The 25,632-nt window shown below is 45.7% G+C and overlaps 2 protein-coding genes across 3 annotated transcripts in view; one reads left to right on the top strand and one right to left on the bottom strand.

The window, feature by feature from the left end:
• Window positions 1-24,053, bottom strand: part of CNBD2 (cyclic nucleotide binding domain containing 2) — a 72,938-nt gene extending 48,885 nt beyond the window's left edge. The window contains exons 1-4 of one of the 2 annotated variants that reach the window (XM_022592528.3): window positions 23,457-24,053; window positions 21,037-21,090; window positions 7,036-7,173; window positions 4,347-4,400 (exon numbers count right to left, since the gene is read on the bottom strand). In XM_022592528.3, coding sequence (XP_022448236.1) covers window positions 4,347-4,400; window positions 7,036-7,173; window positions 21,037-21,090; window positions 23,457-23,657 — 447 coding nt within the window. In that variant the 5' untranslated portion in view covers window positions 23,658-24,053. Of the gene's footprint in view, window positions 1-4,346; window positions 4,401-7,035; window positions 7,174-9,885; window positions 12,481-21,036; window positions 21,091-23,456 lie in introns of those variants that run through there. The other variant, XM_089896832.1, reaches the window with a different exon arrangement.
• On the top strand, window positions 23,876-24,785 carry SCAND1 (SCAN domain containing 1). The gene has a single exon (XM_022592529.3). It carries the CDS (start codon window positions 23,992-23,994, stop codon window positions 24,532-24,534), a length of 543 nt encoding a protein of 180 aa, XP_022448237.1. The 5' UTR covers window positions 23,876-23,991; the 3' UTR covers window positions 24,535-24,785.
• Window positions 24,786-25,632: the final 847 nt, after the last annotated feature.

The raw sequence follows: 25,632 nt of genomic DNA, 5'->3' as shown, positions 1-25,632 counted from the left end.
CAATAGTGGCTGACATGTAATGAGTGCTTCCTGTGTGCCAGGCATCGGGATAGGCAACTTACACACACCGTCTCATTGAATCTTTACCTAAAGAAGCGAGGCACGATTATTATCCCCTTTGACAGATGACGACATTCAGGCAGGATTATTACCTAGATTTGTTACATGCCAAGGCCTGTATCCCCAGCTACTGATCATACTACCTCCGCTGTTCATTGACCACGCCCCCAAGTCAATAATGGGGCTCCCTGGGCTCCAAGGGCCCTTTGACACACTTCAGTCAGGGGAGACCTCCCCTGCCTCAGCCTACACCTCAGCATTCTCCTGGAGCCTAAGGAACAAAGAGAGCCTACAGAGACTCTTAGCTAACCCTCAGCAGCCAGGACTCGTGGACCAGGGGGTGGGCAGATCTACCCATTCGCTCACCACTCCTACCTGCCGGGGAAATGGCTCCGTGAGTTGTTAACACCCCTCACTGGCTGCCCGTTGCACTTAGGAGAAAATGTTAACTCCTACCACAGCCTGGGGCCCCACATGGTCTGACTCCCTACCTGCCTACTGCTCTCCAACCTCTCCTCCTGCCTCTCCCCTCATTCTCTAGCCTTCTACCCATCTCTTGCACGTGCCAAGCTCACTTCTGTCTTTAGATCTTTGCTTGGGCTCTTTCCTCTGCCCAGAATGTTCTTCCCCTGGGTTTTCACATGGATATGGCTGCCGCCTCCTCCTCCTCATTCTGCTCTCAGCTCATATGGTGCCACATCCTCAGGGAGTTCCTTCTGCATCATCTGAGCTAAAATAGCAGGCCCCCTTCCCAGCACTCTGTGAGCTCTGAATCATTCTCTTCAAAGCATTTAATACTTTCTGAAATGATCTTATTCTTTTTTGGTTAATGTGGATATTATCTGTCATTTCCCCACGCTACACACACACACACACACACACACACACACACACACGTGTAGAACTGCACTGTCTACTATGGCAGCCAACAGCCACATGTGGCTACTTAAATTTAAATTAAATTAGATAAAAAATAAGCCCCTCAGTCACACTAACGACAAGGGTTCAGTAGCTACATGTGTCTGCTGGCTACCGTTTTGGATAATGCGGACTACTAAACATTTCCATTGTCACAGAAAGTTCCATCAGACAAAGGTGCTCTAGAATATAAGCTCCAATATAAACACGATAGTGGCCTTGTCTACCTTGTTTCCCACTCTAGAATAATGTCTCATCTGTAGTGGGCACTCAACAAAATACATATTTATGGAAGGAAGGAATGAACGCCGGCAGTCTTACATAACAGTAACCGTCATAGAAGCAAAAGGAAAGTGGGACATGATGCAGAATTCTGATCTTCACAACAACAGACGGAAAGGCAGTGTAGCACAGTGGTTAAAAGCACACAGGCTCTGCTGCCAGGTGCCTGGGTGTGAACTTTGTCCTGCGACTTCCCATTTGTGTGCCCTGGCACAAGTCTCTTCTCCCGGAGCCCCTGTTTCCCTACCTGATGATAACAGAAACGACACGTACACATAGCAGGGTTAATACGTGTCAAGGGCTTACAATGTGCATGGCACAGAGCAAGGGCTATGGAAGTGCTGGTCTTTTTTATGGTCTGAATCCAATCTTTCTCCTTTCTCTCTCTTACTATCAATATAACCCATTAGGATTTCTATCATAGGGTCTATTTATGGCAAAACAGATGCCTCTGGCTTCTATGAACCAAACTTATTTTTCGGGCCCACTTAGGGCCCTAATTCCTCCAGGAAATCCTTCTAATCACCCCTAACCCTTGAGACTCCTTCTGTGGATTTCTACAAAAGTGACAGTTTGTTATTAACTTCCTGGGTAAGTTTCATCTCCTTAACTCCTAATTAGCTCCTTAAGGGAAGGTGCGAATGTTACACAACCTAGCACAGTCATCCTTGTCCTTCGGTATCCACAAGGTGGGGAGGAAGGATTGGTTCCAAGACCCCTGCCAATACCAAAATCTGCAGATGCTCAAGTCCCTTATCTAAAATGCTGTAGTATTTGCACATCCTCCTGCATACTTTAAATCATCCCTAGATTACTTATAATACCTAACGCAGGGTGCATGCTACGTAAATAGTTGCAAATACAATAACTAGTTGCTGTCTGCAAGCTGTATTCAAGTTTTGCTTTTTGGAACTTTCTGGAATTTTTCTTTTCTGAATATTTTCTATCCGTGGTCAGTTGAATCCACGGATGTGGAACCTGCAGATACAGACAGCTGTCTGTATTCCCCACCACCAGACACAGATCTAGGCCTACCCTAGGAGCTCATAAAAATATCTGGAATGGGGAAAAGGGAATAGTATTCAAACGGAGCCCTGCCTGTTTCTCACACACCATTTCTCAGCGCTGTCACCCTCACTCACTTCAGGCCAGCCATCTCCTCACTGTGTTCATCTAGCATACAGGAAGGGTAAAGGAAAATAAGAGGGGAGGCCCATAATCCTACCACCCAGAACTAGCCATTTACATGCGGCATTCTTGTTTCCTGCCTTTTTCTTATGCATAAATAAAATTTTTGAAAATAACATAATACATGACTATTTTCCATTAAAAATCAGAACAATATATATAGTTAAAATCCCCTTGTACCATGTCACCAGTAACCCAGACCTGCTCTCCACCGCCAGAGTTAACCATTTATATATATTATTATATACTTATACGTGTGCCCACAGAATATGTATAGAATTGTTTGATTTTTATTTGCATAAATGTTAGACTGCTGACATCGTTTATGCAACTTGCCTTTTTTTCACTCAATATTTTTTTAAACCATGTTTTAGAAATGTACCCATTGTTTCCAATGTCTCACAAATGCTATAATAAATGAGTCTATGATTCTAAGCCTCTATAATTCTTAGGATTCTTTCTGAGGAGGTTAGCATTAGTAGACTATATGGAAGTTGAGTTTTCCAGTGTTGTCTGAGAGACAGCTTATATATGTATAAATGTGTGTGTGTGTGTGTGTGTGTGTGTGTGTGTGTATCAGCTTGATGGAGATGTAATTCACATAACATAATGATTTCACCATTTAAAGTGCACAGATCAATTTTTAGTGTATTCACAGAGTAGTACATCACCACAGTGGGTTTTAGAACCTTTTAATCACCCTAGAAAGAAACCTGGTACCCATTCGCAGTCACTCAAAGGGCAGGTTTTTAAATCGGGTCTCTACTCTCCATCTCTGTGCTGGAGACAGAGCCAGTGATAACTCATTCAAAAGGCAGAGAGGTCTTGCCTATATGATGGACTTTTCCTCTGTACTCGCCTCTCTCCTTCTGTTGCTATGCACAGAATTGACTCCATCTCCAGAGCTCTGTGGCTCTCAGAGAGACCCCTAGTTTCTCCTGTCTGAAGGGTGAAACTTGGGTAACCTTCAGTGCACAGTGTCAGACACTAGCTGGTCTCGAAAACTGAAGAAAACTCAGGATTTGGAGGACTTTACTGTGCTTCATATATAATGCGGCATGAGAAATTAGATTATGCCCAGGGGAGGCAGTCAACAGAAGCCACACCTTGGTTCCAAAGGAGAAGGAAGCAGCAGCGTGGCACAGGTGGTCCTGGTACCAGTTATAAAGCTCTGTTCTCCCTGCTTTTCCTAGAGAAAACCCAGCATGGCTGCTCCAGGCCAGGGTCAAGTCAGGTCTACATTGGTGAGAACTTCAGATCGTCCCTATAAATAAGGAAGCCCCTTTAAAATTTAAATCAAATTTTAAATTTTTATTTAATATCCAGGATTTGGTGGGGAGAAGCCAGGAAGATAATAATGCTTGAAATTCGGAGAACAAATCACATAGCGCAAATGACATGAAGGCATTCCCTTCTCAGAATGGCCACCTGAGCACAGGTGAGAGACAGATGTGCCCAGCATCTATCAGAAAGTTTCGGGCAGAGCCAGAATTCAGACACAGGCCAGTGCTTTTCCCACCACCCTGATTATTTCTCTTCTGTCTGGGGCTCTCACATCCTCTCCTTTGCCTTCTATGGTTTTCCCACTGGTCCAAGCACAGGCGATCTCCCGTGCTGGTTCTGCTCAGCTATAAAGCAACAATGGGTTTGGGGTTTGGCTGGGTGGTGGTGGGGGGAAGGCTCACAGTCTTGGGATGCCAGAACTGAAAGGGATCACCAAGATCAGGTATTTTATAGGTGAGGAAACTAAGTGGCTAGCTCAAGGTGGCACACTGGGTTGGTGGCAGAACCTGGTCTGAACCCGGCTATCCTGATACCCAGCCCAGGGCTTCTTTCAGGCTATGATGCAAGAAAAAAAAAAAAATCCCAGCAGCAAGGTCAGAGCTGTCTATACATACCGACTCTCCAATGAAGTCCATAGTATCAAATGTGATTCGGCCTCGTTTCTTTTTCTGGGGGAAAAAAAAAAGGAAGGGGGGCTGTGGAGAGGAAGGAGAATCAGCAAGACTGTTTCTAGAATTTTGCACTGAAACCCTTCTGCGTACCTGGGCCACTGTGGTAGGCAGGAAGCCTTGGGAAACCTCCTACCAGCTGGGCCTCTCATGTCCACCTCCGCTCAAAAGCCCCAGCTCCACACAAGACTTGGGCCCAGCATTGACAATGTATTATTATGGAGGCAGAGAAAGACGGGGGTGGGGAGAGGGAAAGGAGGATAAAGAGAAGAAGGATGGAGAGAGAAAAGGAAGAGAGAAAAGAAGCCAAAAAAAAAAAAAAAAAAAGGAAAGTATAGAGAAAAGAAAGAGGGATAAAGAGGAAGGAACAAATAAAGCCAACCTTCATTAAGTGCCTATAATGAGCCAGGCATGGCTTATCGTTTTTTGCGGTACGCGGGCCTCTCACTGTTGTGGCCTCTCCCGTTGCAGAGCACAGGCTCCGGACGCGCAGGCTCAGCGGCCATGGCTCATGGGCCCAGCCACTCCGCGGCATGTGGGATCCTCCCGGACCGGGGCACGAACCCGTGTCCCCTGCATCGGCAGGCAGACTCTCAACCACTGCGCCACCAGGGAAGCCCGGCATGGCTTATCTTATTCCATTTCATCATCAGGACAAAGCAGGTACTACTGAGCAGCTCCACTGAGGACCTGAAGTGGGTGAAGGAAGTTGCCCAAAAATCACACAGTGAGGAAATGGTCCTCATCTGAAGGATGGCCAGGAAGAAGAGGTATAAGAGGTCTTAGGGATGAACTAATTCAACCCTGTTTCCTAACAGATGCAGAGAGGATGTGGAAAGGGTAGAGAAAGGGGCAGAAAGAGAGGAAAAAGATATGTAGGGGGGAGTAGCAGGGGAGGAAAGGGACAAACAAGGCCCTGAACAGCATCCTGGGGCAAACCAGGACCCCCCATTCATCTCTCTGGGCACACCTCACATCCTTCCCCAGAGCCCACTCGGTTCCCTGTCCCCTCCCTCCATTTATAGTTTATACATCCATGTGGTGCTTCTCAGAGAAGCCAATGAAAGAAAGACGTGATGTTCAGAAAGATCTGGATTCACATACTCCACTGAAAACCAGTCTACGGCTCTCTCTGCCCGACACTATGCCCCAAGCCCCCGGCTCCCTGCCCGGAAGCCATATGACCCCCATAGGCTGTCCCTGAGAAGCTCTGCTCCGCTCAAGACCATCCTGACAGAGCAGGGTGTTGTTAGGTTTAGCCTCACACTCCCGTGATGACAAGCCTGACTCTGGTCTTCAGCTTCCAGCTGCCCAGGCACCAACCCAAGTCTCCTGGTAACCACAGACTCCTGGTCTCCAGAGCCCTTCGCTTCACCACTGCGTGACACCCTGAGTCAGAAGGTCCTTCCTGAGGTTACGAGGCTCCTGCTCCAACTCTTCTCATCTCATGGCCCAATAACAGGGCAGAATCTGGCTGCAGATTTGTTTGGTTTGGCCACCAAAATGTCTTAAAAATATATGAATTTGAATGTCTTTAGATGGGGCAAGCCCTTCCCCTCAAGCTGCCCCCAGGTGCCTACTCCCTGCTTCGTCTTAAACTCAGCCACATATACACAGTTACATTAGCTGCTGGTCCCTTAGAAACCAACCTAAGACACCTTCCTTTCCCCATCACCACCCCTCCACGCCCCTCTCCTTGGCTGCTAGGCTTCAGAAACCATTCTGGGAAATATTTTCAAGGCAATCGCTGGATGCAGTGGGGAGGCGCGGCTGGCACAATAGGAATCTGGGCAGGGTTTGTCTAGTTATTGGCTGGGGAAACTTTGGAGCCCTGGATAGTAATGAAGACACCCTTGGGGACCCAGAACAAGTTAACAGAATGGTGATCAACTTTTCTGAGCCAAAAAGGGGCTCAGGATCTACCACTGGGATAAAATATTTGAAATTGGGACCTTCCAGAAAATCTAGAAAGCAAGGTCACCAGAGAGGCCCTGCAAATGTCCCCTTCTTGTCTAGGTGGGGGGGACAGGAAAGAAGGCAGAGAAGATGAACAGTTGGTAGGTATTCGGGAAATCCTGGCTCCATTGTGGCTCCTGGATTTCTTCTGGCTGTTTTGATCACCCTTGGAATGGAGATGGCTTCTTCCCCACTCTTGATGTTTCTCTCTACGTGAAGGGAGTTGTACTAGCAGAACACTACTAGCCCCTCTCCTTTCACACTGAGAAGGAGTGACTTAAACTCTTTGGTGAATTTGGAAGGAGAAACCGGGCATGATCATCCCATTCTCCATCCATCCAAGCCCACATTCTGCTCTGCCCTTCCCTGCTGTGAGTGTAGGGCAGGAGACCCTGCTACTGCAGTGAATGCCTGCCTTGGTCCAGCACTGCCTGTGACTGGGGTCGTCGATAAGGCTGTCCAACTCTGGGGTTTAGTATTAGGTAGCCCTCTGGCTTGATGACACCCATCAGCTTCTCCAATATAAGTTTTGTCATTAATAAAAGTGACAGCTCAGTCTCCCATCTGCTTTACCCTTTGTCTTCTCTCTCAGTTGATTCAGAACTTGGGCTGGGAAGTGAGGTGCTATTTATTGGACCCCTTTAAACTGTGTATAAACCTGCTAAGCCCAGCAGCTTACATCCCAGAAAGAGAAGATAGGGTGCTTTCTGTGAGCAGTCTCAATGATCTGATATTCCCGAAGTCCCCTGAGGCCTTGGCGGAACATTCTACACACTCGGTTCATCCTAATGATATCCATGGTGAGCTGGTACAGCCCCTGTGGAAACAAAACAAACAAGATCTGTGGAAACCGTCTGTTTTCAACAGTCAACAGCAGGCTAGATAGTGTGAACAAGGTGAAATGTAATAGGGTTAAATGCAGTGTTGTTGCTGGAACCATAGTTACATCTTTAGGAAGTTTTCAAGCCTGTTGAAATCATATTGGTAGCTTGAAATTGGCCATGGTGGGAGTATTTATGCCACAGAAACTGGCAACTACTACAAATGGGGGCATCTCCCTCCCCAGGAGCCTATTAAAGCATTCACCAGCACAGCTTTAGTTAACTGTGAAGTCCTTCACTTGGGTCCAGAAAATAATGTGCACAAGTAACGGCACGCCGTGAGGGGTGATGTAAAGAGCCTGCATGATGGAATCAGATGCATCTGAGGGAAGAATGGTCAGAGAGATGCAACAATGCTGGCTTTGAAGGCAGAGAAAGGGCCATGAGTCAAGGAATGTGGTGGTCTGTAGAAGACAGAAAGTCAAGGAAATGAATTCTTCCCTCCACCCTCGAGAAAGGAACACAGCCCTGCTAACACCTGGATTTGAACCCGTGCCAGACTTCTAGCCTCCAGAAGATAATGTGTGTGTGTTTGTTTGTTTGTTTGTTTGAATTTATTTTTTGGCCGTGCCGTGCGGCATGCAAGATATTAATTCCCCAACCAGGGATTGAACCTGTGCCCCCTGCACTGGAAGCACGGAGTCTTAACCACTGGACCATCAGAGAAGTCCCAATGTGTGCTGTTTTAAGCCACTAAATTGTGGTACAGCAGTCAAAAGAAAACGAATATAACACCTAATCCAAGATAAGCCATCCTATCTTTTCCCTGGGAATTTGGAACTGGAGCTGAGAACAAATCAGCCTCTCCATCCCAATATGAATTGAGGAGTAAGGGCAGCCGCCCTCTACCTGCCAAGTAAATATAAGGGACAGGGAAGCAAGTTCAACACCAAAGAGACAAATCCAGAATGTAAAACAATCTACAAGTCATCTAACCCAGCTTCTTCAAAAAGTCAGTTGCAAGGGCTTCCCTGGTGGTGCAGTGGTTAAGAATCCGCCTGCCAACGCAGGGGACACAGGTTTGAGCCCTGGTCAGGGAAGATCCCACAGGCCGCAGAGCAACTAAGCCTGTGCGCCACAACTACTGAGCCTGAGCTCTAGAGCCCACGTGCCACAACTACTGAAGCCTGCACGCCTAGAGCCCGTGCTCCGCCACAAGAGAAGCCATGGCAATGAGAAGCCCGCGCACTGCAACGAAGAGTAGCCCCCGCTCGCTGCAACTAGAGAAAGCCCGCGCACAGCAACGAAGACCCAACACAGCCAAAAATAAATAAGAAATAAATAAATAAATTTATTTAAAATAAAGGTCAGTTGCATGAGGAAAAAAACAAAGTGAGGGGGCTGTTCTAGACTAATACTCAAGAGACATACAAACAGGGCTTCCCTGGTGGCGCAGTTGTTGGGAATACACCTGCCAATGCAGGGGACATGGGTTTGAGCCCTAGTCCAGGAAGATCCCACATGCCGCGGAACAACTAAGCCCGTGCACCACAACTACTGAGCCTGCGCTCTAGAGCCCATGAGCCACAACTACTGAGCCTGCACACCTAGAGCCCGTGCTCCACAAGAGAAGTCACCACAATGAGAAGCCCACGCACCGCAACGAAGAGCAGCCCTTGCTCACCGCAACTAGAGAAAGCCCACGCACAACAAAGACCCAATATAGCCAAATAAATAAATTTATTAAAAAAAAAAGAGAGACATACAAACAAATGCAAAATATGAACCTTGATTGGCTCCTGGTTCATAATAACAAGCTGTAAAAGACGTTTTAGGGACAAATAAGAAAAATACATCAGGTAGAGTCACGGGACTGGACATGGCACTAGAGTGTGTGTCAATGGGGGTAAAGCTCACACAATTTTGAGTGGAAAAAAGGTGAAATGAGATGCCATTTATGACACCATTTTTTAAAATGTGCCGCATACTGCAGGTTCTGATGGATACACACAGATATAATAAAAATTTTAAAATATAGACAGGAAGGGTACATATCAATCTCAGGAAAGTTGTTGCCAGTGAGGAGAAAGGGAGTGAGATGGTGAGGTGCTCTACCTGTAACTATAATATTTTTTAAAAATTACATATCTAAAGGAAATATGGGGGAAAGCTTTATTAATAAAATTAATATTTATTGAATACAATTTGCCATTGTCAGGCTCTATTCTAAGCCTATTATATGTATTGACTTATTTAATCCTCAATAATAAATCAATGCAGTAGGTACTGTTATCATCACCCTTTACAGAAGAGAAAACAGGCACAGCAAATCAAGTAACTTGCCTAATACTAATATTAGCCACATGACTAATAGGTGATAGGGATTCAAACCCAGGAAGTCTGGCTCCAGAGTCCTTAAGTTTAACCTATTACTCTACCCTGATGCTGGGCCTTATTCTCTCTGACTCTCCTAATAGCAAGAAGGGTGAGTACAGAACAGTCCTCAGGGGCTCAAAGTGTAGCCAATGCCAAGGGCAGAGTAGGCTACAGGGCAGGGGTCAGAATTCAGTCTTTCCTTTGTGACTCCAAAAGGTACAGGGTGGCCACGTTTATCCGAGGCTGCCTCCTCCACCTGCCTCTCCTTTGCTCAAAGTACCTGTTTGTTCAGTCTTCCATTGTTCCCTCCCGGGGTCCTTGACACTCCTCACCAATTCCTTCTTCAGGATCTGCCAGGAATGGGACACCATATATCTCTTCATGGTTCCTGAGTTGGCAAATGGCACAACAGCCCCTTTGCTTTTCAAGGGTAGGACCACAAGTCTTTCCCCAAGAATCCAGTTATACTAGAAACAAAGTTTCCCTCAGTGGCAAGGTTAAGAGCTCCGCTCCATTCCTTATGCCCAACCAACAGTGGCTGGAAGCCTCGTTCTAACAAATCTATTCTCAGAACCTCCTTATGTCACACTGGAAGAGTCTGGAAGGAAGAGAGGGCAGTGGGAAGTAACTGGAATCTGGGAATCTAACGTTTAGTGCACACTCAGAGGTATTATCTTAGTTAATCCTCACAACTATTGTAAGGTGAGGGACTTCACACCCACTCCCTGCATGAGGCTAAGGCTCAAAGTAGCTAAATGACTGCCAGAGTCACAGGGCTAGCTTAAAGAAAGTAGGAGGCTTCTGGGCTTGGCGTGGGGACATCCAAAACCTCAGCCTAGGGACCACTCTGAGGCTTCGAAATTGGAGATGAGCCTGGAGTGTAGGTGCCTGGCACTATCCTTTAAACCTTGTTAAACCAGCAAACCAGGAACACTCAGCAAACTGGAAGTCCTCAACCAAACGGGGTGCCAAGTGTTAAAAGGTATTTGGTGACTGGAACTCAAGGACTCTGAGGTCCTTCCAAAAGTGAAGCATATAGGTTATAAAGTACTTTTTTCTACTAGATCAAAGATGGCAGCTGAAAATCCCAACTTGCTCTTGTACTAGAATCCTCAGTGAAAAACTGTGATTTCAAGTTACCGCCTGATGTGCCATTCTTATCCAGCTAAGCACCCCCAGACTGATAGCCAGGGAAGGGTACTGAATACCGTGAGGACAGCTGGACAGCTGCGAAGAAATATTCAGGCTCTAAATTGCTAAATTCAAAGGCCACCAGTCCTGGGATGAGACACTAATCACTTACAGAGGTGAGAAGAGATAGAACTGGTTTTCCCCCCCTTACCTGGAGAAAAGATGTAAAGAACTCAGGAAGAAACAGGAAGAAAACATTTCAGAAAAAGAGAGAAAGAGAGAGAAGCAGTGTGGTTGCCTCCCCAACCCCAGACCTAGACTTGAGGAAGAAAATATAAGAAGATCCCCTACTACAAATGTTTAGAGGGTTTCAGAGAGAAACGACTACTGGACATGGGGAAAGCCAAAGAGACAGTAGGAGGTAGATATGGACAGGGGGGTGTCCCACCAGTCCCCTAAGTTGCCCCTGAGTTGCCTCAGGATCCAAGTGACATGGAGAGGACCAGGCTAATGAGGGGCATTAGAGGATGCCGGTAGGTAGAACCAAAAACCTGATGGAACCTCAAAAGTAGACACTCCCAACTTCATCTGTCGCCAGCTGTGGTCATCTCACTAGAATAAAGCTATAAAGATACATGAAGAAAGGGCAGGGCTTGTTCAGGGAGCATAAAATGTGGCTGGAAAGTGAGACGCCTAGGAGGTATGGCAGGCAGTGGGGTTAAACTGGCAGAGGCCACGAACCAGCCACCCGTGGGCCAAATTGAGTTTGCAGACTGCTTTACTTGACCCACATGGTGTTTTGGTTAAAATATTGTGAAAACTTAACTTCTTTATCTTTAGTTGGGGAATGGGCTCTCCAATTCACCAAAGTCCTCACCTCACACAACCGTGTTACCTGTGAGCATGTTACCTATTTGCAACCCCTGGTACAGGATCTATATGGCCTCTTTCAGGTCTAAAATCCTCTGACTATAATCAGGGGTTGCAAAATGGTAGTCTACAGGCCATATCTAGCCTGCTGGCAAGTTTTGACAGAGTTTTCAAAAATTTTTGAATTAGTTGTCAACACTTAAATACTGGGATTTTATGAGTCATTTTCTAGGAAAAACTAATTTACCGAAGTGACCCAAATAGAAAACATCTAATAGACTAATTTTCATAGGAGAAATAGAGTTGTAAAAGAGCTTTCTCACCACCACTACCACCAAAAAAGAAAAGAGTACCAGGTCCTGAAGTTTTCACAGGCAATGTCCAATAATCCTGATGTTTCTTAAACTGTTCCAGAGCATAAGAAGAAGGAAAACTATCAAATTCTATTTATTAAGCAAGGAGAATACTGATACTAAAACCTGATAAAGGTAGCATGAAAAGAGAAAGCTAGAGATTCATTTCACTTACGAATATTGTTTTAAAAATCTTAAATAAAATATTAAGCAAATGAAATTCAATAGCACACTTTAAAATAGCATATCATTCCAGGAATGCAAGGATGGTCAATAGAGAATGCATAAGTATAATGTATCATGTTAGATGACTAAGGAGAAGAATCATCTGCTCTTCTCCATACATTGAAAACAATTTTTGAGGGCTTCCCTGGTGGCACAGTGGTTGAGAGTCTGCCTGCTGATGCAGGGGACACGGGTTCGTGCCCCGGTCCGGGAAGATCCCACATGCCGCGGAGCGGCTGGGCCCGTGAGCCATGGCCGCTGAGCCTGCGCGTCCGGAGCCTGTGCTCCGCAACGGGAGAGGCCACAACAGTGAGAGGCCCGCATACCGCAAAAAAAAAAAAAAAAAAAAAAAAACAATTTCTGAGAGAGGCACACACATTAACGAACATGTAATTCTTGTTGGCATTTGGGGCTCCAACGGGCTTAGCATGCCTCCGTCAGGGAGGAAGAAATTTTCCTCTTCTGTACCCTTTTAGGTTCTTCTGGCTGGTCTAAGAATTAAATTGACATGAGACAGATTAACAGGAGAAAATCAAACAAAAGTTTAATAACATGTATACTTGGGAGAGACCTGGGAAGCTGAGTAATTTGCCAAAATGGCCAAAATCCTCACCTTAAATTTCAGCTTCTTCAGCTAAAAACGAAAGAGGATGTTGGGGGTTGTGGTTTGGGACTTCAAAGGAGAGGAAGGCAATTTTACATGGAGATATAAAAAAACAAATATTTGGTAAACAAATGTTTCCTGGGTCATGCAGAGACAATGGGACACACAATGGACTCTGATCACTAAGGTCCTGCACGTTTCCCCTACCACACTCAGCTCATATTCTCTGCAGGTATCTCTGGCATTAGCTCTATTCTAGGCCCTTAATCTAAATTCTCTAGGTAGCTAAGGGGGAGGTAAAAAGAAAGACTTCTTGAGGTTTCTGTTTCTTAAAAATAATCAGGTTAAATTAATCTTAATGCCAAAGAGACACATTTTGGGGTGGGAAATTTTGCTCCCCTACCCCTCAGGGCTGTCCCATTGGTTGAGGGCTGCTCCTAAAGGCATTCACTCGCCAGCATTTCTGGGCTGAGCAATCCAGTGGCAGAACAAGCCCTCTGGCAAAGGTGTTCAGAGTAGGAACCCATCGTGTCAATGAAGAAACGGCAAGTGCCGAGAAGACACAGAGGGTTCAAGTCAATAGAGAAGGCCTGGGACTGAGGTCTCAGGGGAAGAGAGCTGGCAGCGCTCTTGAGTCCTCCAGAGAAGGTTATGCACCTTGAAGGCAGAACCAACAACACCTTCTGTTGAACACTGGGACTGTGATGTAAGGGCTGGCTCTGGGAGCCTCCGTGGTACCACTGGCACCAAGGAGAAGCAGGGAATGGACCAGGGAAACACACAGACATGCCATCTTTGCAACGCTGCAGCTGCCAAGCTCCATCTGCCGGGAAGAGGAAAAAACTAAAACAATTCACTCACACAAAACCCGTGTCCTAAGGAGCTTCGCTAATGACCTTAAAGGACTTCCTGCCAGCCTGGAATTCTACTCTAGTCCCCTCTCCATGCAGAACTCCAACAAATAGCTTGACCAGGAAGAACTCACTTCACTTGAAGGGGAGTTATAGTAAAAAAATAAATAGCACCGGACCTATATAAATATATTACAGAAAAGTGGGAGGGGGGAGGCAGGGAACAAGGAAAACAAATATTAGATAAAAGGCACTCACCATAAAAAACACAAAAATTAACATGAAACAGATGATAATCAGGAACAGCAAAGGACTCAAAGGGCTTAATGAATTTTAAAGCAAGAGATCAAAGCAAGGATGCTATAGTTCAAAGAAGAGATGATGAAGCAACTGGAGGAGATGGCACTGGCAGAGCTCAGGAAAGAAAGTATTAAAAAAAAAAAAAAAACAACACCTCAGAAGTGAAGGTAATTTCAGAAACATCAACAAGGAAGCGAGCCTTGCTGAATACACAGGATAAGATTGCAAAAAGCAAGTGAAGGAGTTGGAAATGAACAATTAAAAGGGAACCAAGAAATAATATAGCTAACAAGTATGGAGACACAGAGGGCAAGAAAGTGGGAGGGTTAAGCACATGGGTTTCTTCAACTTTTATAGCTGTATCTCTTAAGATACCTTTTAAATCTTATAAACCTAGAAACAGATGTCTAAGCACATTTAAAGATATAAAGGGAACTAACAATAATAATTAAAACTGGATAGGAAAGGATGAAGAAAGGCAGAAGTATAACAATTATCTTTTTTTTTTAAAGGTCAGTGTGAACTTTCTAATTTATTTTATTTATTTATTTACTTGTTTATTTATTTTGGTTGCATTGGGTCTTTGTTTCTGCACGTGGGCTTTCTCTAGCTGTGGCGAGCGGGGGCTACTCTTCGTTGCGGTGCACAGGCTTCTCATTGTGGTGGCTTCTCTTGTTGTGGAATGCGGGCTCTAGGGCACGCAGGCTTCAGTAGTTGTGACGTGCCGGCTCAGTAGTTGTGGCACACAGGCTTAGGTGCTCCGCGGCATGTGGGATCTTCCCGGACAAGGGATTGAACCCGTGTCCCCTGCACTGGCGGGCGGATTCTTAACCACTGCACCACCAGGGAAGTCCTAATTACTCTTTTTTTGACTTTTGAATTTTGTACTATCTATCTGTCTATCTATATGTATATACATCTCACCTATTCAAATGACTGAATCAGTTTATAAGTAATAAAACAAAATCAGTGCAGTACAATAAGGAACACAGAGCTACTGGTAGAGCACCACAGTAAAAACAGGTTCATTGAAACTGGGAACTAGGAGGGTTGCAACTGAATAGAAATCAGTGAAAGGAGAAAAAGGCAAAAAGATGATGAATTATCTAGGCTACTGAATTTACACTGGTTTATCAAGAATGAGACTTACTAATAAAAAGAGTTAGTTACAAACATAATTACATACAGAGGCTTAGATTGAGCACCCTAGACCAGTTATCTTCTTCAGTTCATCAAAACATCAAAAGATAAAACAGACCTTCATCCCAAGATCAAACATATATGACAAAAAAGGTTATCAAAAAGAAGTTAATAGTCAGTAGAGACCAGAGCAAGCCTCTTAGACTTCATAATAAAAAATTAAACATACACACACACACGTACACATACACACACAAATGGAATAGCCTGAGGCTTTTTATCCAAACCACCTCATTAGCAAGAGGAACCTGCTTCCTCTTCACCATGAGCACAGCTGGCCCCCTGGAATGATGTATGCAGTATGTGGTGTGTGTAAATGAAATTATAGGATTACCAAATCTGTTGAAAATCTGAATTTCTTGATCACTGGTAACTTATTTTAAAATTTTCTATTTAACATCTCACATTTTTAAAAATAATGCAAAATAACAAGTGTTGTCAAGGATGAGGAGAAATTGGAACCCATGTGCATTGTTGGTGAGGATGTAAAATGGTGGAGCTGCTGTGGAAAACATAAGGTCGTTCCTCAAAAAATTAAACATAGAATTACCATATGATCCAGCAATTCCACTTCTGGGTATGTAAGAAGATAGGGTAGGGGGTTCCCAGAGAAAGAGAACCAGACATAGCTTTCTTGACATAAGAGTCGTCATTTTTGACCTAAGACATTTTGTGATCTAAGCCTGGCCACAGGCTTGTCCTTGAACAGGTCTCAGTATTAGGCACAAGATGTAACAGTAGCAAAGATTATAAATCAGTTGTAAAGATTCCCAATTCTGTTTCAGTGGTAAAGATTGGCCTGAAACGCTCTACCATTACATTAACTGGAACCTAAGGGATGACGATGTTGACCTTTTCTGACCCTTCAGTGACTTCAATCAACTAAAGCTTGGACTCTGCTGACTGCTCAAACCCCTTCATGAATATGCATGTGCCCTTGGTTTAAAACTTGCCCGATTTTGCTGTTTGGGGAGACACTGCTTTGGGAAAGATCCCCAGTGGTCTCCTTACTTACTGTAAGTAATAATAAATCCTTCCTTCTCCGGATTTTTGGCTTGGTTGTGTCTTTTGGCTCGATACTCACCAAGAGGTGAACCCAGTTTTTCAGGTAACAAGTATATACTCAAAGAAATTGACCGCAGGAACTCAAAAGAGATTTCTGTACACCATGGTCCATAGCAGCTTTATAAACAATAGTCAAAAGAGAGAAACAGGGATTTCCCTGGTGGCACAGTGGTTAAGAATCCACCTGCCAGTGCAGGGAACACGGGTTCGAGCCCTGGTCCAGGAAGATCCCACATGCCGCGGAGCAGCTAAGCCCGTGTGCCACAACTACTGAGCCTGCGCTCTAGAGCCCCTGAGCCATAACTACTGAAGCCCGTACACCTAGAGCCCATGCTCCACAACAGAAGAAGCCACCGCAATGAGAAGCCCGTGCACCGCAACAAAGAGTAGCCCTTGCTCACCGCAACTAGAGAAAAGACCAGGTGCAGCAACGATGCCCCAACGCAGCCAAAAATAAATAAATAAATAAATTTATTTGAAAAAAAACAAAAAGGGAGAAACAACCCAAATGTCCATTGACAAATGAATAGATAAACAAACAAAATGTGCCATATATATAGTGGAAAATTGGCCTTAAAAAGGAAGGAAATTCTGATACATGCTACAATGTGGATGGACCTTGAAAATATTAACTAAAATAAGACACAAAAGCACAAATATTGTATGAGGTACCTACAAGAGTCAAATTCATAGAGACAGTAGAATGGTGGTTACCAGGGGCTGGAAGGAGGCAGGAATGGGGAGTCATTGTTTAATGGGTTCAGAGCTTCAGTTAGAGAAGATGAAAATGTGCTGGAGATGAATGGTAGTGACAGTTACAGGACAATGTGAATGTACTTAATGTCACTGAACTGTACACTTAAAGATGGTTAAAATGGTAAATTGTTTTTGTGTATTTTACCACAATTGTTTTTTAAGTTTTAAAAAAAAGTATGTTGCTGAGACAGGAGGGAAGGGGGCAGGGCACAACCTTGAAAAGAATGACACAGCTGTTGAGGATACGACAAAAACTGGTTAGAACCAATTAGGCCTAAGATGGCGGAAGATTCAACTAGACCTTGAGCCTTGTTATACACTCATTGTATTACATTAGTGTATGCTAAATGACACACCCACAGGCACCATGACAGTTCTGAGGCTAACCATAAAAGGCCAAAAAGTGGGCAGTGGCCCAATTCCTGGAAATCCCCACCCCTTCCCCAAAATAGTTGGAATAATCCTCCCATTTGTTAGCCTATGAAATTACCCAGACCATAAAAACTAACCACCCCATATTTCTGGGCCACTCTTACCTTCTGAGATGGCCCACACTCTGTGGAGTGTTTCTCCCAGGGCCTCTCTCGCCTTTTAAGACGAACTGCATTCTGCCTATGGAATGTGTGTCTCTGCTTTCACTTTACTATGGCTCGCTCTTGAATTCTTCCCTGTGCGAGGCCAAGGACCCTCACTTGGTGGCCTGCCCCAGGAACTCACCCAAGACCTGGGACATGACCATCCTCTTGTGCCCCGTTTTCCTGCTACATCTTCACAAATGAAGAGGACAAAGGTGGTCTTCTCCCCGTCCTCATTTTTCCTTTGATTATAAAAAAGTAGACCACTTAATTCTTGGAGCAGATCCCTCTTCCCTGCCCACTTGTATCCTTCACAAGCATCCTATATTAATAAATCTACTTCCTGCCTATCACTTTGCCTCTTGTTGAATTCCTTCTGTGCTGAGACGTAAAGAACCTGAGCTTCATTACGTTCTGAGCCCAGGTGTGCGGTTTCAGCTGGGAGACTGTGGGTTCGAGTACCCTCCTAAGCCAGAGATTGTGGGTCAAGTCCCATCTGAGGTACAGCTGGGTTTGAATCCCATCTAAGGTGTGAGGTTTCGAGGCATGGTTTCATTCCCCTTCCCCCACCCTTCCTGAATGATTCTGTTTAGAAGCCATTAGTTGAGGCCAGGCATAGCAGGCATCTGTCTGGGGGTAGAGGGAGGCTGTGGTGGGGTAGCACAAGGTGCTGGAGCCCTGAGCAGGGTGAGGGGACTGGGGTGAGGGCATGGTGGTGGGGGACAGAGTTAGTGTGCAGCAACAGGAGACTGGTTATATTCAGGAGGGCTGGTCAAAGAAGACCGTGAGAGCCAGGTTTCTCTGTCAAAGAAGGGAATTAAATGTATAGAAAGAGAGAAAACTAGAATAAACCCTGTGGTGTTGGACTGAAGTTGAATGTGTTGGTGTGAACTCATGGATTTCAATATATATAGATAGGTGTAGAAATAAACAGATATAAATGTACATGCACTTACCATATATACATACATATATACCCTCCCTCTGTCCATGAGAGAGCCTAGGAGCAGTGACCATTCCAACAGCAATGAACAAACCCACTGCCCAAATCTTGGTTTCTAAACACCATTCTCCACTAAAAGAACAAGGGTTTCTTGGAGAAATGACTGAATCCTGAGCTGAGACAGAGAAGGTACAAGATATGCTAGAAAGTAAGAAAATACTCAAAAAATGATGGAGACGTATCAAAAGGACACAGAAGTCAGCCTGAATGGGCTCCCACTGGTCAAATCTGAGATAATTTGAGTATCAGAATAAATAATGAATTCCAGTGGCAAGCAAGATGGAGTAATCCCATTACAGCCTCTCTCCCTCATCCGTTACAACTAAAAACTCTGGACAAAATACAAACAGCAACCAACTTCAGAATCTGAAAAGCAAATAATGCCCAGTGGATTTTGGAAGTGAGGGTAGTAAAAACTTGAAGAAACAACCCCAGCGGGGCTGAGTTTCCTGGTTTAATGAAGGACACAAGTTACTAAACAAAATTCAATTGTATTTTTATATACTATCAAACAATTAAAAATCAAAAAATTTTAAACAATACCATTTATAGTAGCACTAAAAACATGAAATACTTCGGTATAACAAAATATGTGCAGGTTCTGTATGCTGAAAATTATAAAACATTGATGTAAGAAGTTAAAGAACATCTAAATAATACCAGACCTGGTACTAGTTCTTTTTTTCTTTTTAAATTATTTATTTTATTTATTTTTGGCTGCACTGGGTCTTCGTTGCTGCATGTGGACTTTTCTCTAGCTGCGGTGAGTGGGGGCTACTCTTCATTGCGGTGCGCGGGCTTCTCATTGCGGTGGCTTCTCTTGTTGCGGAGGACGGGCTCTAGGCACATGGGCTTCAATAGTTGTGGCATGCGGGCTCAGTAGTTGTGGCTCACGGGCTCTAGAGCACAGGCTCAGTAGTTGTGGTGCATGGGCTTAGTTGCTCCACCGCATGTGGGATCTTCCTGGACCAGGGCTCGAACCCGTGTCTCCTGCATTGGCAGGCGGATTCTTAACCACTGCACCACCAGGGAAGCCCTGGTACTAGTTCTTTTGCATATATTCTCTCATTGACTCTTCAGAGCCATTCTGTGTGGTAGTTATTATCCCCAGGCTCAGAAAGCGTATACGACTTACCTAAGGCCATATTATAAAAGAATTCATAGCAAGTTTATTTGTGATAGCCTCAAATTGGAAATAACTCAAATGTCCTTCAATGGGTGACTGGTTAAATACACCATGGTACATCCACACCATGCGTTATGACTCAGCAATAAAAATGAACAAACTATTGATACACACAAAAACCTGGAAGAATCTCCAGGGAATTATTCTGAGTAAAAAAAAAAGCCAATCCCCAAAAGTTACATACTAAATGATCCCATTTATACAACGTTTTTGAAATGAAAAAAATTAAAGAGATGGAGAATAGATTAGTGTTACCTGCAGTTGGGGATACAGCGTATGGGAAAGGAATGGGTGTAATTATAAAGCAGCAGCATGAGGGATGTTTGTGATGATCAAACATTTCTAGGTATTTATGGTGGTAACATTGCCCTAATCTACACGTGACAAAATTGCATAGGCCTATATACATACACAAATAAGTGCATATAAAACTGGTGAAAACTGAATAAACTCTGTGGATTACATCAATGTCAATTCCCTGGTTTTGATATTGCACTACAGTTATGTTACCACTGGGGAAAACTAAGTGAAGTCTGCACTCTTTTTGCAATTTTCTGTGCATCTATGATTATTTCCAAATAAAAAGCTTTTTTAAAAAAAGTATTGGGGCTTCCCTGGTGGCACAGTGGTTGAGAGTCCGCCTGCCGATGCAGGGAACACGGGTTCGTGCCCCGGTCCGGGAAGATCCCACATGCTGCGGAGCGGCTATGCCTGTGAGCCATGGCCGCTGAGCCTGCATGCCCGGAGCCCGTGCTCCGCAACGGGAGAAGCCACAACAGTGAGCGGCCCACGTGCCGAAAAAAAAAAGAAAAAAAGTATCTAGGCTTCTGTTCCACAACCCCCAACAGTGTGCCATCAAAAGACAACAAAATCTCTGTCTGAAAGGGTCTGGAAATCATTACTGGAGCTCTCGTTTCACAGGCATGGTCTGCAATCCACTGCTTGTCTTCTTTAATCAACATTTACTGGGCTTCCCTGGTGGCGCAGTGGTTGAGAGTCTGCCTGCCAATACAGGGGACACGGGTTCGTGCCCCAGTCCGGGAGGATCCCACATGCCGCGGAGCGTCTGGGCCCATGAGCCATGGCCGCTGAGCCTGCGCGTCCGGAGCCTGTGCTCCACAACGGGAGAGGCCACAACAGTGAGAGGCTCGTGTACCGAAAAAAACAAACAAACAAACAAAAAAAAACATTTACTGAGTGTCAGCTGGGAGTCAGGCCTTGTGTCAGAAGTTAAGTGATATGAGATGAATGATTTATCATGCATTCCCATGGGAGCTCCCAACTAGTGCTAATAAAAATGTCTAATATGATAAAAGCATTGGACTAGGAAGTCAAAAGAATTTTGTCCTCCTGGAAACACTTACTAGGTTTTTGATTTTGGACCAATCCTTTGCCTCTTGGTATCTTGATTTCTTAACCTGCAAAATTCAGAATAGAATGCATGTAAATATATATTTTAAACTTAACCTGAGTCCTCCGGATGGGTTCAAGGCTATCTGAAATTACCTGAAATTGTATGCAGAAGTATGTAAGTGCATCCTTCTTCTAGGAAGAGGTATTATTTTTTAAAAAATAGATTTTGGGGGCTTATAACTGAAACTGATTTTGGATTTAATCTCTGAGGTCCCTTCCATCCTAACATTCTACAATTCTAGTAGAACTCTAAGATGTCTCCTTCTATCTCCAATGTTCTGTGATTCCAATAGGGATGGAAGAAATGGGCTAGAGCTCTAACACTCGTGATTCCCAGTACCACAAGAGTTCGTTCCCTTCTGCAAGAGGACGATTCAATTTTTCAACATGGAATTCTAGGCTCTTTATGATTTAACCTCTAATTGACCTTCCAACCTCAGCTCTTATCCCTTCCCCAGACCTCACCTCAGCCTGCAGTTTCCACAAAGCTTTGCTCCCATTCACTCTGTGCCTTGGTACAGACAGTGCCTTCTACCTGGAATGCCCCCAACGCCACCGTTTTTCTTCTTGAGTCTAGGCTTAAAGGTCCCCTCCTGAGTGAAGACTTCCAGGACCCCTCATCCTTACAGCAGGGTTTGGTGGGCTCCCTTAGCCCTGGATACCGACTGCCTATTACCACACAGGAAATAGGACTGTTGGTTCACTCAGGGCAGCAAACCCAACTGCCAAGGGGCCTGGCAGAGGAAGGAAAGGTTTGAAGCTTGTAGGTATGACAAACTCTAGGCCCCTGTTTTCCCACCTTTGAAAAGAAAATAGGGAAAAATATTGCCTCTAAGGAAAACGACAACCTGAGAGCAATAGTAAATGAACTCTTCTGAATGTTAATGTAACATGAAACAACATTCTATTTCAGAGAACAAGAGGGAATGGTGGGTGGGGATTGAACCTCACTGGAACACAGTATCTGTCTAAAGGAAGGAGACTCAGCTCCAGCTAATTGTTAACTGGCAGGAATGTGGGTGGGTCCGGTGCAGCCAGCTTGTCCACTTTTTCAAGAAAAACTGAAATCCAGACTTGCACGTGAAATCTCAATTTTTACATATTACTAACTAAAAACATTAAAGACCCACTGTGATGACTTTCAAGGTTTTCAGGCTGTGGAAACTGTTCTGTGAGGATCTACTTCAACCCATTTACAAGAGCACATCCTATGCGGGAGGCAAGTTTTATATCAGGGCCACTGGTGTGTTGATGGCTGTTAAAGAGGCCCACTCATTCTGCATAGAAATCAAAGGTACTGCAAGGGTTATACAAAATCTTCATAAGGGACCCCTGTCTCTCCCTTAGTTTCCCAGTCTGTAAAATACATACAAAACATATTTGTGAGCCAGTTGTCAAAAAGAATATCACTTACCAAAGGGCTGTCAGAGCTACATGCTTTTACCTGCATCATCTCACTGAATTCTCATAACTACTAATGAGGTTTTTACTTAATGAAGACAAACAATTGAAAATGTTTTACTTAATGAAGCAATTTACTTAATGAAGACAAACATTTAAAAAGCCCTTTCTTTCCAAAGTCTTCACTATTTAATCCTCTCCGCAACTCTGGCCTAAGGCAAATAAACCCTTCGGGGATTCCCCCAAGGCAACCTGACTCCAATAGGGTAGCACAGTTTTACCGTTCAACGAATGTATAATGAAAACCATATACGTAATGTAAAATTTTCTAGTAGCCACATTTAAAAGTAAATGACACACGTGAAATTAATTTTAATTATATATTTTATTTGACCCAATATATGCAAAATACTACCAATCCAACATGTAACCAATATAAAAAATTACTGAGATATTTTACATTTTTTTTTCATACTAAGTCCTGGCTGTATTTAACATTACATCACAACCCAATTCCCACTAGCCACATGTCAAGGGCTCAGTAAGCATATGGGGCTAGTGGCCACTATATGAGGCTACGCATTTAGTCTATTTAGGAATCCTTAAGTTAAAAGCAAAACCCACAGAGCCACCTGTCCCGTGGTTTCAGAGGCCACGCCAAAAAAACAAAATCGTAATGGCAAAAAGTTCTTGAGCATTTACTTTGTGCCATAAAAAGGGCAACTTTTACTACGTGTGTTGCAGATCTTACACACGTTATCTTGTGTCATCCTCGCCACAAGGCGGGTGTACTGCCCTCCTCTTTTGAGAGAGCGAGAGAACTTTCCCGAGTTGGGCCCTCCTCCGGCAACCCGACCGCCGTCCCGCTCCCGCCATCCGCCGGGCGCCAGCCCCCGGGAGCCATTGGTTCGCCATCATCCTAATCAGGGTCAAGTAAGGAGGCGCGCACGCAGGGGCAGACGCAGGTCACCTGCAAGCCGAAGCGATCTAGGCGGATAGGGACCCTTCTGGGCCCCTTCTCCTTAGGCTTGGGCTTGCGCTCGGGCTTGGGCTTGAGCGGCGGCTCCGGCACCGACTCCTCCTCCGACCCCTCCTCCGGCTCCTCCTCCGACTCTTTGACTTCTCCTCCTCGAACTGGTGCTCGTAGGCGCCACCAGCCGGAGCCAGCCATTGCGCGCTTCGACTGGTCGGCGGGCCGCCGGTAGCCACAGCCTCCTGCCGGGACTCAGGAACGCGAGGGGGCGCCGCTTCCGGGAGCCCGGACTCAGCTTCCGGACGCTCGCGCGCCGAGCTCACCATAGAGAAGCCAGCCTGGACGCCCACTTCCGGCCGTCCCAGGCGCTTTGCTGGCGCTGGTAGGCTTGGGGCCCCCACCGCCCCTCTCCCTCAGGGTCGCGCGGGCTCCGCCCGTTAACGGAAACGTCTCCCTCTTCACCCTGCCCCCTAGCAGACGCAGTGCTGCGCCCACAGCTGCCGGACAAAGAGTGACGCCCGGAGTTGGAGTCATGGCGGCAAGTGAGCCGAGCTTGGCAGTAACCGAGAGCCTCGCGCCGCTGTCGGGGAAAGAGGAAGGGGCCAGCTTGAGCTCAGGCCCGGAGCGTAATTCTACGGGCTTCTCCTCGACTCCTGAGACCCCACCGCCTGCCCCCGAATCGTCCAGCCTCAACGCCGCGGTCCCCGAAGCGAATCCTACGTTTCCCGCGGCGGCCGCCGCCGCCGCCCTGGAGCTGCCCCTCGGGCCCGCACGCCTGGCCTCCGCGCCGTTTGCCGAAGCCGCTCCGCGATCCCCCCCAGGCCCTGGCGGCTCCCGGCCCGGCCCGGAGACGTTCCGCCAGCGATTCCGGCAGTTCCGCTACCAGGACGCGGCAGGCCCTCGGGAGGCGTTCCGACAGCTGCGGGAGCTCTCCCGCCAGTGGCTGCGGCCCGACATCCGTACGAAGGAGCAGATCGTGGAGATGCTGGTGCAGGAGCAGCTGCTCGCCATCCTGCCTGAGGCAGCGCGGGCCCGGCGGCTCCGCCGCCGCACGGACGTGCGCATCACCGGCTGAGCGGCAGAGCTGCGGGCGGCCCGGCCCGGGCGCTCGCTGGACTAGAGCCATGATCAGATCCGAGGCCCTGAGCCTGGCTCCCCATTACGCGTTAATGAAAAATGAGTTTTGGCAGTTCCTGCAGTCTCGTGTGTCCTTTTCGTTCGTCCTTTACCGTGCTTATTTTCCCGAGCCTATTTCCAACCTCCTTTCTGGCTGGTGGCGAAACCAAGTTGGGAGTCCATGAGAATAAAGCCTTTGTTTCTCATTCACGTGGCCATCGTTGGCTTTTGTGGGATCATTATGTGTTGGTTAGGCCTGGGCCGCCACATCTGGGAAAATTTTTTCCTGCGCATTCCCCAGCGTCGCACTTGGGTTTCCTTTGTTTTGTGGAGTCTATGTAATGAGGGCTCCAGCAGCCTGTGTTCCATCGTCGCTCCTACCTCTCACTAGCTAGAATTTGAGCTTGTTTTCCTACCTAAGAGAACAGATGACAGTGTTCTGTTGTCTTGTAGATGGCGGTGGGTCGTGCCGGCAAATAGCTGGCTCTACTAGGTGCTTATTTAACTGGCTACTGCTATACCAATGCTGCCACCAGCTTGCTCCATCAGCCTGCCCTTTGGGCACAGACTTCCCCAAAGGCCCAAGTTATAGGGCTATTTTAGTAAGTGTTTAGTGCCGGCGTTTACAGAGATAGGCTAGTTCTTGTTTGTGAGCTCTGGCTTAAGCCTCTATACTCACCTTTCTCACCAAATTTTAAGGCTCTTGAAAGATTTAAGGAGCATATCTGGTGTGAACTAATGGATTGCTACTCACTTTAATGTCTCTCCAACTGCCTCCCTTAACTTTTTTAATAAGCATAATTGTTTAGGAAGGGAAGAAGCAACGTGGCAAGAACAGGGAAGCTCTGCAGTATAACCTTAGAGCCTACTCCATTCCTTGAGTCTTACGCACACCCAGGAAGGAGCTGATTGGGGTTCATAGGCCGTTTGGCTTGCCCTCAGAAGGGTCCTAATTGCAGTGGGTGCCATCTTTTAATATAAGGAAGGCCAGACCTATTTTCCCTGCACTGCTTTCAACAATCAAAAATTGAATAGTCCTGCAGCTCACATCACAAAG

This window comes from Delphinapterus leucas, chromosome 15 (genome assembly GCF_059928025.1).
Source record: "Delphinapterus leucas isolate spDelLeu-1000000601 "Yukka" chromosome 15, BTC_Dleu_Yukka2, whole genome shotgun sequence".
NCBI classification, from domain to species: Eukaryota; Metazoa; Chordata; class Mammalia; order Artiodactyla; family Monodontidae; genus Delphinapterus; species Delphinapterus leucas.
The sequence above is the reverse complement of the archived record's forward strand: the minus strand, read 5'-3'. Positions and strand labels throughout refer to the sequence as shown.

Excerpts from the sequence above, each read along its gene's own strand:
- SCAND1 (XM_022592529.3), top strand. The coding sequence starts at position 23,992 with ATGGCGGCAAGTGAGCCGAGCTTGGCAGTAACCGAGAGCCTCGCGCCG.